General features: G+C 49.5%; 1 protein-coding gene across 6 annotated transcripts in view; it reads right to left on the bottom strand.

The window, feature by feature from the left end:
* HECTD4 (HECT domain E3 ubiquitin protein ligase 4) overlaps nt 1-13,115 on the bottom strand; it is a 200,810-nt gene that overhangs the window by 25,159 nt on the left and 162,536 nt on the right. For all 6 annotated transcript variants that reach the window (XM_070066217.2, XM_070066215.2, XM_070066216.2 and 3 more), the window contains 4 exons: nt 10,905-11,042; nt 8,997-9,133; nt 7,450-7,610; nt 834-1,015 (listed from right to left, as the gene is read on the bottom strand). In XM_070066217.2, coding sequence (XP_069922318.2) covers nt 834-1,015; nt 7,450-7,610; nt 8,997-9,133; nt 10,905-11,042 — 618 coding nt within the window. The remainder of the gene's footprint in view (nt 1-833; nt 1,016-7,449; nt 7,611-8,996; nt 9,134-10,904; nt 11,043-13,115) is intronic.

A 13,115-nucleotide genomic window follows, 5' to 3' on the forward strand; every position in this document is an offset into this window, starting at 1 on the left:
GCTACTGCCAATTAAACTCTCTTTTTAGCACCAATACTGTTTCCTAAAATAAAATCTTACATAGAGGCCCAAGCCTACTGAACACATAAAAGTGGTTCTGCTGGATTCCAGGGTCCCCAGAGCCTGCGTAGTAAGCGCACGGTGGCAGCGAGGGTGCCTCAGGTGGAGCCGCCCCGGCTGGCAGCCTGTGGCTGGGAAGGCAGCTGCCCGTCAGTGGGTGCGGGGGGCGCCCTATCCTCTTGTTCCCCTCTCAGGAGCCGTACGATTAGGAAAGCTGGCTGGAGGCTGAGCTGCCAGCGGCAGGCAGAGTGCCCCTCAGCCTTGGGTGGGGCCAAGGGCAGACTCACTTAGCTTTCCCCAGGGGAGCAAACACCACCTCAGCCCTCAGTCCCAGGGCTGCGGGCTAACAAAGATCCCCCAGCTGGCCCGTTGACACTGGGCTCCCTGAGGTCACGAGGAGTCTACTAGGCCTGTGTGGAGTTTGCAAACGCGTTCCTTCCTCCCCAGTGCCATCTGAATGCAGCACCACTTCAGTGACTGGCTCCAAGATATTTAACTTTCCCTCGAGCCAGCTTGGAGAGTTCAGTGAATGCTTCACAGATTAAGGACAAAGGTGAGTATCTGACATGTTTCAAAGAGTGACAAGGCATGCAAGACCACCGAGCTCCTTAGTGCGATTTATCCACGTGGCCAACAGTACCGCGTTGTGCCTCTCCTCCCTGACGTGTGGCAGTGACGACGGCACACGTACTCCTGCCTGGAGCCTGGCTCAGGGTCGGGGCCACTCTAATCTGTGCTGATTTCTGGGGTGACAAAGCAGAGCCCAGTCTCACCTGGGAGAGGAGGCGCGAGGAGCTGATTGGACAGCAGCTGCAGGTGCTCCAGGGATATGTCCCGGATAGCAGGGATGTGGAAGAGGCGGGTAAACAGGTGAGGCAGCTTGGGGGCGAAGATGTTGAGCAGGGCCATGCGGCAGTACAACCTGGCCAGCGCGGCCTCGCAGCGCAGCAACTCTCTGCCAGGGGAGAGGCAGGGGAGACGCCCTGAGTGCCGCCGCCCGGGCCCCGCCCCGGACCAGGGGAGAGGCGGGGGAGACGCCCTGAGTGCCGCCGCCCGGGCCCTGCCCCGGACCAGGGGAGAGGCAGGGGAGACGCCCTGAGTGCCGCCGCCCGGGCCCCGCCCCGGACCAGGGGAGAGGCAGGGGAGACGCCCTGAGTGCCACCTCTCAGGCCCCGCCCCGGACCAGGGGAGAGGCAGGGAGACGCCCTGAGTGCCGCCGCCCGGGCCCCGCCCCCGGGACCAGGGGAGAGGCAGGGAGACGCCCTGAGTGCCACCTCTCAGGCCCCACCCCCGGACCAGGCCGCAAGGTGCCCAAGCAGAGGACTACACCGCCATAAACTTCTCTTCCAGGCCCATATTCTGTACCCCAAATGAGTCACTTGTGATTTAAATAAAAAGTCACATTTCATTATGTTTGTTTTTTTCCCAGCTCAGAAAGCACTGTGAAAAAAGAAATGGAAATATATGTCCACACCACAGCTTGCATATGTAGGTTCATAGCAGCATTATTCATAATAGCCAAATAGTGCAAATAACCGAAATCTCCGTTAACTAAGCACTCTATCCATACAATAAAACATTCTTCATCAACAAAAGAGAATAAAGTGCGGAAACACTCCATACTATGAATGAATTTTGAAAATATTACACTATGTAAAAAATTCAGACACAAAGGGCCACATATTGTGACTCCACTAATATGAAAAGTCCAGAATTGAGCAAATTAAGAACTTGGCAGGGGATGCAGAAGCTCCTGGCTCCTGGCTCTGGCCTGACCCAGCCCTGGCCATCCATTGCTGCCATCTGGGAAGTGAGCCAGCAGATGGAACATCTTGCTCTATCTCTCCCTCTCTCTTCTGTAACTCTGCCTTTCAAATAAATAAGTATTACTTTTTTTTAAAGCATTTGGTGGAAGCTGGGAGATGGGGAAAATGGTGATGACTGCCAGAGGGAGTGGGATGTCTTTCCAGGGAGATGGAAGCTCTAAAACCGACGTGGTGATATCTGTAGGGTTGTGAGGATACTGTGCACATTGTTGTAACACATTATTTACACACTTGTGAGGCAGAGAGAGACAGACAGGAGAGAAAGACAAAGGGTGAGAGGCAGAGAGAGAGCCCCATTAGTTGTTGGTTCACTCCCAAAATGGCCAGAATGGTCAGGGCTGGGCCTGGCTAAAGCCAAGGACCAGGAACTTACTCCAGGTCTCCCATGAGAATGGCAGAAACACAATCACTTTAAGCCATTAACGCTGCTTCTCAAGGTGTGCATTTGTAGGAAGCTAGAATCAGGAGTCGCAGCTAGGAATCAAACCCAGGCCCTCCACAGGGAGAGGCATTTTTTGTTTATTAAAGATTTATTTATTTATTTCACAGGCAGAGTTACAGAGGGAGAAGGAGAGACAGAAAGAGAGCTATCTTACATTCAGCTGTTCACTCTCCAAGTGGCCACAATGGCTGGGGCAGGGCCAGGCTGAGCCAGAAGCATGGTAGTCCACGTCGCCCACATGGGTGGCAGCAGGGACTTAAACTGGAATCCTTATGGGATGCCGGTGTGGCTGGCGGCAGTTTAACCTGCTATGCCACGATGCCAGCCCCACCATTCAGGCATCTTAATTGCTAGGCTACACGCTCACTCCTGACTTGTGCATTTAAGTAGGTGAACTGTATGCTATATGAATTATGTCTCAGTGAAGCTAATACAGGAACAGGTCTTGTGGCAAAGTGGCTTAAGCCACTGTTTGGGACGTCCGAATCCCATATCAAAGTGTTGATCTGAGTCCTGGCCACTCCATGCTTCCCATCCAGCTTCCTGCTAATGCACCTGGGAGACAGCAGATGAAGGTTCAAGCGCTGAGGTTCCTGCCGCCTACGTGGGAGATCTGCGTGGAGTTCCTGGTTCTGGCCTCGGCCTGGAACTGTTGTGACAACCAGCAGATGGAAGAGAGTGCTTGCACCTGCCTTCCCCTCCACCCAGCTTTCCACCCCGTCATTCTTTTTTTAAGATTTATTTATTTATTTGAAAGAGTTCCACAGAGAAAAGGTGAGGCAGAGAGAGAGAGAGAGAGATCAGTCTTCCATCTGCTGGTTCACTCCCTAATTGGCTGTAACAGCCATAGCTCAGCCAAACTGAAGTCAGGAGCCAGGAGCCTCTGCCAGGTCTCCCACATGGGTGCAGGGGCCCAGGGATTTGGGCCATCTTGTACTGCTTTCCCAGGCCATAGCAGAGAGCTGTGGGGAGCAGTTAGGACTTGAACCAGCGCCCACAGGGGATGCTGGCACTGCAGCCAGTGGCTTTACCTGCTACACCACAGCGCAGCTGCCCCTCCCCCCAGTCATTCTATATCTTAAATAAATAAATGATTTAAAAAAAAAAAGCTATAGGGGCCGGTGCCATGGCTCACTTGGTTAATCCTCCACCTGCGGTGCCAGCATCCCTTATGGGCGCCAGGTTCTAGTTCCAGTTGCTCCTCTTCCAGTCCAGCTCTCTGCTGTGGCCCAGGAAGGCAGTGGAGGATGGCCCAAGTCCTTGGGCCCTGCACCCGCATGGGAGACCGGGAGGAAGTACCTGGTTCTTGGTTTCAGATCGGCACAGCACACAGGCCGTAGCGGCCATTTGGGGGGTGAACCAACGGAAGGAAGACCTTTCTCTCTATCTCTCTATCTATTACTGTCTATAATTCTACCTGTCAAATTAAAAAAAAAAATAGCTACTATAGAGGCTGGCACTGTGGCATAGTGGGTTAAGCCTCTACCTGCGGCACTGGCATCCTGTATGGGTGCCGGTGGAAGTTCCGGCTGCTCTTCTTCTGATCCAGCTCTCTGCTGTGGCCTGGGAAAGCAGTAGAAGATGGCCCAAGTGCTTGGGCCCCTGCACCCACGTGGGAGTCCTGGCTTCTGATCGGCTCAGTTCCTGCTTTTGCAGCCATTTGGGAAGTAACCCAGCAGATGGAACACCTTTCTCTCTGTCTCTCCTTCTCTCTGTAACTCTACTTCTCAAATAAATAAGTAAGCAGTGTCTTAAAAAAAAAAAAAAAAAAAAGCTATTATTAAAAAATCCCCCGTGAGGCCGGCACCGTGGCACACTCGGCTAATCCTCTGCCTGGGGCACCAGCACCCTGGCTTCTAGTACCAGTTGGGGTGTCGGATTCTGTCCCGGTTGCCCCTCTTCCAGGCCAGCTCTCTGCTGTGGCCCGGGAGTACAGTGGAGGATGGCCCAAGTGCTTGGGCCCTGCACCTGCATGGGAGACCAGGAAGAAGCACCTGGCTCCTAGCTTCGGATCAGCACAGCGCACGGGCTGTAGTGGCCATTTTTGGGGGTGAACCAACGGAAGGAAGACCTTTCTCTCTGTCTCTCTCTCTCTCACACTGTCTAACTCTGCCTGTCAAAAACCAAAAAAACTTCCGGTGGGCATTAATATTTTTGTCATTTATTATTTTTTATTTGAGGTCCAGAAAGAGAGTGAGAGTGAGGGAGAGCAAGCTCCCACCCACTGGTCCTTATATGTCCCTGTGGTTGGGGCTCGAGCTAGAGTGAGGGGCTGGGGCTGTAGCGCAGAGCCAGGAACACAGCCCAAGTCTCCCTCGTGAGTGGCAGGAACTCAATGACTTGAGCCATCACTGCTGCCTCCCTGGCAGCAAGTTGGAGTCAGGAGCTGGAACTGGGATTGAGCCAGGACTCTGCTATGGGATGCAGGCATCTCATCTGCTAAGCTAAGCCGGTTCCCTGTGGGTATTTCTATGTGATGAATACAAGGTGAGTGGCATATACCTTGAATAACAGCTCTTTAGTGGGACAGATCGTGGTGCAGCAGGTTAAGCCGCTGCTTGGTACACCCACATCCCATAGCAGAGTCCTGGTTCAAGTCCCAGCTTCTTTGCTTCCACTTCACTTCCAATACAACTTCCTGCTGATGTGCCTGGGAGGCAACCGATGATGCATCAGCCCAACTGCCTGGGTTCTTGGTACCTACGTAGGAGACACAGATGGAGTTCCTGGCTCCCCGCTTTGGCCTGGTCCAACCGTGGTTGTTGCAGGCATTTAGAGAGTGAACCAGCAGATGGAAGAAGCCTCTCTTCTCTGTCTCTCCCTCTCTATGACTATGCCCTACAAATAAATAAATAAATCTTTTAAAAACATAGTTCATTACTGGAGCCGGTGCTGTGGTGCAGTGTGTTAAAGCCCTGGCCTGATGTGCCGGGATCCCATATGGGCGCCAGCTGTAGTCCTGGCTGCTCCTCTTCCGATCCAGCTCTCTGCTATGGCCTGGGAAAGCAGAAGAAGATGGCCCAAGTCTTTGGGCCCCTGCACCCATGTTGGAGACCCGGAAGAAGCTCCTGGCTCCTGGCTTCAGATCGGCACAGCTCCGGCCATTGTGGCCATCGGGGGAGTGAAACATCGGATAGAAGACCTCTCTTTCTGTCTCTACCTCTCTTTAATTCTTTCAAATAAATAAAATAAATTAAAAAAAAAAAAAAGAAACATAGTTCATTACTAAGTCTCACTTAGAATTGAAACAAGCTTCATTTAGAATTATATTTTTGCTAAAGAATCCATTCTGTTAATACTAAGCAGAGTGGTGGCTCCCTATATTTTATTAGCTAATCACTATAATTAACATCACTTCAGTAAGAATGTAACTAAAATATGGGTCATTTTACAATTTTTTTTTTTTGACAGGCAGAGTGGACAGTGAGAGAGAGAGACAGAGAGAAAGGTCTTCCTTTGCCGTTGGTTCACCCTTCAATGGCCGCTGCGGCCAGTGCATTGCGCTGATCTGAAGCCAGGAGGCAGGTACTTATCCTGGTCTCCCATGGGGTGCAGGGCCCAAGCACTTAGGCCATCCTCCACTGCACTCCCTGGCCACAGCTGAGAGCTGGCCTGGAAGAGGGGCAACCGGGACAGAATCCGGTGCCCTGACCGGGACTAGAACCCGGTGTGCCGGCGCCGCAAGGTGGAGGATTAGCTTAGTGAGCCGCGGCGCCAGCCACATTTGACATTTTCTGACCCTAAGTAACTAAATACTGCTGTCTCATCACTCAGATTTGGGTGTAATGGCAAAGAAAGAAAGAAGCCAATGTAAAACTTAACAACTCTGTAGAGCTAGAAGTGAAGGTCAACAGAAAGACCACTAAGACGCTACCTCAGAGGGCGTTTCTCCCATCCACGCCAGCTCGTAAGGCTCTCATGCCAGAATTCAAAACGAACCCACTTCCCATTTCCTCCCTTCCTGGAGTCTAACAGTACTAACAAGGTGCCTAAAACCACACAGCAGCTGTGCACGTGCAGGAGGCTGAAAACCCGCACAGTGCTCCCCACCCCCGTCACCACAGATTTCAAAGGCAGACGTCATCAGGAACGAAGCTGTACAGAGACTGTTCTAGTCCGCTCAACGGCCTGTTCAGACCCTGCCCAACATCCATGCCTCAGAAGCCTGTCAAAGTCCTCTCTAAAAGCCATGTGAGCATCATGGATGTTTAGAGGTTTGTCTACCAATCTTTCAGTCTGCAATGTGTGCTGTGGCCCAGATGCACCCATAGGGGCTCTAATAAAGAATAAGCCAGGGGCCAGCACTGTGGTGTAGTAGGCTAAGCCTCTGCCTGTGGCACCGGCATCCCATAAGGATGCTGGTTCATGTCCCAGCTATTTCTCTTCTGATTCAGCTCTCTGCTAATGGTCTGGGAAAACAGTGGAGGATGGCCCAAGTGCTTGGGCCCCTGCACCCATATGGGAGACCTGGAAGAAGCTTCTGGCTCCTGGCTTTGGATCAGCCCAGCTCTGGCTGTTGCGGTCATCTGAGGAGTGAACCAGCAGATGGGAGACTTCTCCCTCTGACTCTCTCTTTCTGTATCTGTAACTCTACTTCTCAAATATATAAATAAAATCTTTCAAAAAAAAAAAAAAAAAAAAAGACTAAGCCAAAGTCCCAAAAAAAGATACAAGAACAAGTTTTAACCAAACAACAGTAAGCAAAAGTATTAAGTTCTGGGTGAGAAGTTATGACAAGAAGTGACCTGATGGCTCCCTTGGATGGTGTGGGGAGACCTTTTTATTGAGGTGACTATTCGGCAAAACTTGAGTGATAAGAATGAGACAGTCACGCCAGGTTCTGGGCAAATACAGCGCCCTAGGTAGGAGAGGAGCTTGGAATAGAAATGAGCGGGAATAGGAAGCCACGGGAAGGTCTACAGGAGAGGAGATCTGATCCAACAGATCATTCTGGAAGTTGTGGAGGAGCGAGAGGCAAGACATGGAGAGGAAACCGAGGGCTGTGGGCACAGGGTATGTGTTCTGGAGGGACGAGCGTCACGTGCTGTAAGGATAGCAGTACGTGTGCTAGAACCCAAGGAGTAGAAACCTGTGCCCCTTCAGAGAGCAGGCTCAGTTCACCTGTGAATTTGAAGGTTGGTGTTGTCTAGTGTGACCAAGCCATTGGTGGCAGTCCTTCGGTAGCCAGCCGGGGGCCGTTCCAACATATCAATGGGATACCAGTATCGCACCAGCACCCCTTCACTCCGAAGGTAGGTCTCTACCTGCACCAGCTCATTCACCTGCAACAGGGGAAAAATGTCTGTGTGATTTTCTGAGCACTGATTTTTTTCTATCATATATATATATTAAATATATATATGTTACTTATTTAACCAGACAAATGCTAGTTTCATGCCATGGATCTGGTTTTCAAAAGAAAGCTTGGGCTTTGCCTCTCCTGTTCCCATCTTTCCTTCACAAATCCTCACCCCTCCAAAACCTTGCTGAGCCCCAGCGGGGAGCACTCAGCTGGGGAAGCACTCACTTTACAGAGAGGGAAACTGGGGCTGGGGGAGTCAGTGAGCTGACCAAACTGACAAAGCTGTGTCTATAGCAATCATGCCAACGACAGATCCTCCATTCATCAAGGACAATGGGAGAACTGTCCCTTGCAATGTGGGTAGATACAATGTGGCAACAGTTGGGACCAGGCAGGCAGAAAACAATGGCAGAGGCAGTGCGGTTGGAAGGCACTGACTTCACTGAGATTCAGGCGCATATATTCTCTAATCAGCTCTGACCTGAGCCCATGAGAAAGGCAGGCAAGCCGTCTGCCATGATAGCCCGTTTGCTTGTTTGTCTGTTCCTAATCTGAAGAGAAACCCAACTGGATCATAATTTTTTAAAAAAGATTTATTTATTTGAAAGGCAGAGTTACAGAGAGGCAGAGGCAGAGAGAGAGAGAGAGAGATACAGATAGATCTTATCTTCCATCCACTGGTTCACTTCCCAAATGTGTGAGCCAGGCCAAAGCCAGGAGCCAGGAGCCTCTTTCGGATCTCCCACATGGGTGGAGGGGCCCAAGTACTTGGGCCATCCTCTGCTGCTTTTCCAGGCGCTTTACTGTATAGTGGGGAGCTGGACTAGAAGTGGAGCTGGGTCTCAAACCCGTGCCCATATGGGATGCCAGCACAAGTGGTGGCTTTACCTGCTATGCCACAGTGCCAGCCTCATGGGCAATCACTTCTTAAGGTATTTGGAGTCTGGCCGTGACAGTCTCAGTGCACGTAACAGACTTCTTAATCTAAAGGGCCAGGGGTCGGCACTGTGGCACAGCAGGTTAAAACCCAAACATCAACCCTGCAGCACCGGCAGCTCATATGGGCACAGGTTCAAGTCCCAGCTGCTCCACTTCTGATCCAGTTCCCTGCTGATGTGCTTGGAAAAACAGTGGAAGATGGCTGGAGTGCTTGGGCCCCTGCACCCACGTGGGAGACAAGGAGGAAGCTCCTGGCTCCTGGCTTCGGATAGGCTCAGCTCTGGCTGTTGTGGCAATTTGGGGAGTGAAACAGTGGAAGGAAGACCTCTCTCTCTCTCTGTCTCTACCTTTCTCTGTAACTCTTTCAAATAAATAAAATAAATCTTAAAAAAAAAAAAAAAAGAAATCTGAATGACTGGTCACTCACTGAATCCACATCTAAGACGACTCCATGAAGCCCAAAGGTTTTCAGCATCCCACGGATGGCAAACTTTGGCAGAGCGGTTCCAACAGTGTTGCTGGCTACGTTATTGCTGTCTGGAGAGCGGGTTACCACTGTGAGGCCTGAGGAGGGGAGACAGAGAAATTTATTCAGGAGAAAAATCATTATTGTCTTGGGACCCTGTATGTTAGACCCTGTGGTCTAAATACATCCCCAGCATTAAATGTCCTTGATTTTGTATAACCAGAAAAGGAACACAGCTCCTTCTAGAAGGTAATACAACAAAATGTTATAAATACTGTTAAAGTGTAAAAATAAAAAGACAAAATAAACTAATTAAAAATGCACAAGAGATTTGAATATTCATTTCCCCAAAGAGAAATCAAAAAATGATAGATAAAAAGATATTCAACATTAGTCACTAATCATTAGGGAAATGAAAGTTACCAAATGACTGAGCAATTCCACTCCCACACCCACCCGAGAAACAAAAACCCAGGTCCACACAAAGCCTCCTACACAAACGCTGAACCCAGTGTTACTCACAGGGGCCAAGGGTGGCGACAACTCAAATGTCCATCACAGGATGAAAGGATAAATATGACATGGTCTGTCCACAAAATGGAATATTATTTGGCCACAGAAAGGAAGGGCTGAAACATGCTACAATGTCCACGAGCCTTGAAGATTACACTATGTAAAGGGAGACAGCCACGGAAGACCACATGGTATGGCATCCCATTTAAAGGAAGCACCAACAACAGGAAAAGCCACAGAGAGAAAGTTGAGTAGAGGTTCTCTGAGACAGGGAGAGGCAAGACAAGGGCACACGACTTCCTTTTGGGGGATGAAAATGTTCTGAAGTAGAGGTGACAGTTTGATGGCTGCAAAACATTACGAACATGCTAAAACTGCCACATTGCGTACTTTAAAGGGGTGGATTATCTGAATTATATTGGGGGGGGTGGGGAGGAGGAGAAAAATAAATATATACTCCTGCGCCTGACCATGATGCTCTGCTATTTTTTGAAGATCATCTGGAAACTCTAAAAATGAGTAGCTTTAAATTCTCTTTTTCTTGTGCTTTTCTGTATTTTCTCCAAATGTGCAACAGACTTTTCCAAAAGTTGTACCTATGAAAGCTTTCTATTAAAAAAAGAGGATTTTTATTTATTTATTTATTTATTTATTTATTTATTTATGTTTTGACAGGCAGAGTGGACAGTGAGAGAGAGAGAGAGAGAGAGAGAGAGAAAGGTCTTCCTTTGCCGTTGGTTCACCCTCCAATGGCCACCGCGGCCAGCGCACCATGCTGATCCGAAGGCAGGAGCCAGGTGCTTCTCCTGGTCTCCCATGGGGTGCAGGGCCCAAGCACTTGGGCCATCTTCCACTGCACTCCCTGGCCACAACAGAGAGCCGGCCTGGAAGAGGGGCAACCGGGACAGAATCCGGCGCCCCGACCGGGACTAGAATCCGGTGTGCCGGTGCTGCATGGTGGAGGATTAGCCTATTGAGCTGCGACACCGGCCAAAAAGAGGCTTTTAATCAAAAGGACACATTTTGTTCAAGTTCTAAAAGGTGCAGGATAACCATGGAAGCCAGGACTAAGCCCAAGAGGCCTATCTGGAATCTCTGCCCAGACCGACCTCCCTCCTTATACGACTGCTCATACTAGTGAGTTCTAGGAAGGTGAACAAAGCTACCAGACACCAAATGTTTCCTTGTGCCTCCCCAGGTGCTTGAGGGCCATCCATGGGAGAGCCGGGAAGAAGTCAAGTCCTCAGAGAAAGGAGGTCACCCGAGGACAGCCACCAGCTGCTTGGTTCAGGGTTGGGAAAATTCAACTTCTCATCTACAGAAAATTCATAGGTGCAATAAGGAGGAAAGCAATACCTTTTCGAACTTTATCAATAGTGAACTTGTTTGCTTCGTCTTTGATGTCTTCAATGGTGGGAAGATAAAGGTCTCTCGGGATACCACCGTTCTCCTCGTAGAGAAACTCCACCGTCTGCCGGGCGATATCCACCATGCCTGCAAGCACACAGCACGGGGTGACCCCCAAGGCTCACGACCTGCACATTGACCACAACACTGACTTGTACCCAGAGACTCTCCCAAGCGCTGTGTGTGTGAGCAGCCTTGTGGGGAAGGCACTTGTGCAGGGCCTACCAAGCCTAAACACTGAATGTATTCCTTCTAGGAATCGCTCAGATCTCTCCTCCAACAGTACAGGTGTACAAAGGTGCATGGACACTCACTGTAGCGCTATTCATAAATAACAAAAAAATGGAAATAACCAGAGTTCACTAACACAAAATTTATGGCATATTATTATGTAGTTATTTCATTAATTCAAAAGAACGAAGGACAAATACAGAGGAAGAAGAGAGTGAGGGTAATATTTATTTCTTACTTTATATATTTTTGCACTGTGCTTGCTATTTACTACATATATACTAGTTGCTTATTTAGGAAAGACAGAGCTATATCAATAACTTCTTTGTTTTTAAATTTATTTATTTGAGAAGCAATGAGAGAGAGAGAGAGACGGAAAATTATCTGTTAGTTCATTTCCCAATGCCCACACTAGCCAGAGCTGGAACTCCATCCAGGTGTCCCACATTGCTGATGGACCCAACCACTTGAGCTGACTCCTGGGGTGCGCATTAGCAGGAAGCTGGTATTGGGAAGAAAGCTGGGACTTGGATTTGGGAACTCTGATACGGAATGAGGGTGAGGCAAATGGCGTCTTAACCAGTGCACCAAATGCCCACTCCTGTATCAAAGACTTCTCTCCACCACTGAGTTTTATTCTGTCCTTCTTTCCTGGAGGGAGAGCATACTGATAGCAACAGCTAATGTTAGTTAATGAACCAAATGAATGTCCAAAGACTTGAAAAAAAAAAGTTCTGTGGGGAATACCATGAGGTGGGACCCATAGCCACCATTTGCTGTTGCTCCCTCAGATCCCACAGAGCTCAGGCAGTTGTGGATAAAGGAGTATTGATGACATCTGCTTTTAAACAAAGCCCATCTCCCATCATGCTTATCTGCCATTTTCCCCCACTGGCCTTGCTGTAATGAAAGGGCACAACAATTCTCTGTGTACAATTTATTTAAAAAAAGGTTTGAAACAGTTATTTATGGGGCTTGCATTGTGGGGTAATGGGTTAAGCCACCACGTGCAATGCTGGCATCCCATATGGGCACTGCTTCTCATCCTAGTTGCTCCACTTACAATCCAGCTCTTTCCTGATGTGCCTGGGGAAGCAGTGGAGGATGGCTGAAGTCCTTGGGCCTCTGCACCCATGTGGGAGACCTGGATGAAGCTCCTGGCTCCTGGCTTCAGCCTGGCCCAGCCTTGGCCATTACAGCCATTTGGGGAATGAATCAGAGGATGGAAGATTTCTCTCTCTTTTTCAAATAAGTAAAATAAATGTTCAAAAAAAGAAAAAAGGATTCTTTTTTTTTATTTGAAAGGCGGAGCTACAGAGAGAGGGAGGGGGAAACAGGGAGGGAGGGAGGGAGGGAGAGGGAGAGGGAGAGGGAGAGGGAGAGAGAGAGAGAGAGAGAGAGAGAAGGAGGTATCTCCCATTCATTGGTTATTTCCCAAATGGCTGCAATGGTCAGGGCTGGGCCAGGCTAAAGCCAAGAGCCAGAAACTCCGCTGGAGTCTCCCATGTGGTTGGCAGGGTTCCAAGCACTCAAGCCATCTTCCACTGCTTTCCCTGGCCCTTAGCAGGGAGCTGGATTGGAAGTGGAACAACTGGGACTTGAACTGGTACCTACATGGGATGCCAGCATCACAGGTGGCAACTTAACCCACAGTGCCACAATGCCAGCCCCTAAAATATTTTTAAAGATTTTTTAAAAAGTCTTATTTATTTGAAAGGCAGAGTTAGAGAGGGAGAGAGAGAGAGACAGAGAGATCTTCTATCTGCTGGTTCATTTCCCAAATAGCCACAATGTCGGGGCTGGGTCAGGCCAAAGCCAAGGGCTTCTTCTAGGTTTCCCATGTGGGTGTAGGGGTCCAAGCACTTAGGCCATCTTCCACTGCTTTCCCAGATGTATCAGCAGGGAGCTGGACCAGAAGTGCAGCAGCTG

The sequence above is a fragment of the Oryctolagus cuniculus genome, chromosome 21 (assembly GCF_051225735.1).
Source record: "Oryctolagus cuniculus isolate XC-2025 breed Fujian yellow rabbit chromosome 21, ASM5122573v1, whole genome shotgun sequence".
Classification (NCBI taxonomy): Eukaryota; Metazoa; Chordata; class Mammalia; order Lagomorpha; family Leporidae; genus Oryctolagus; species Oryctolagus cuniculus.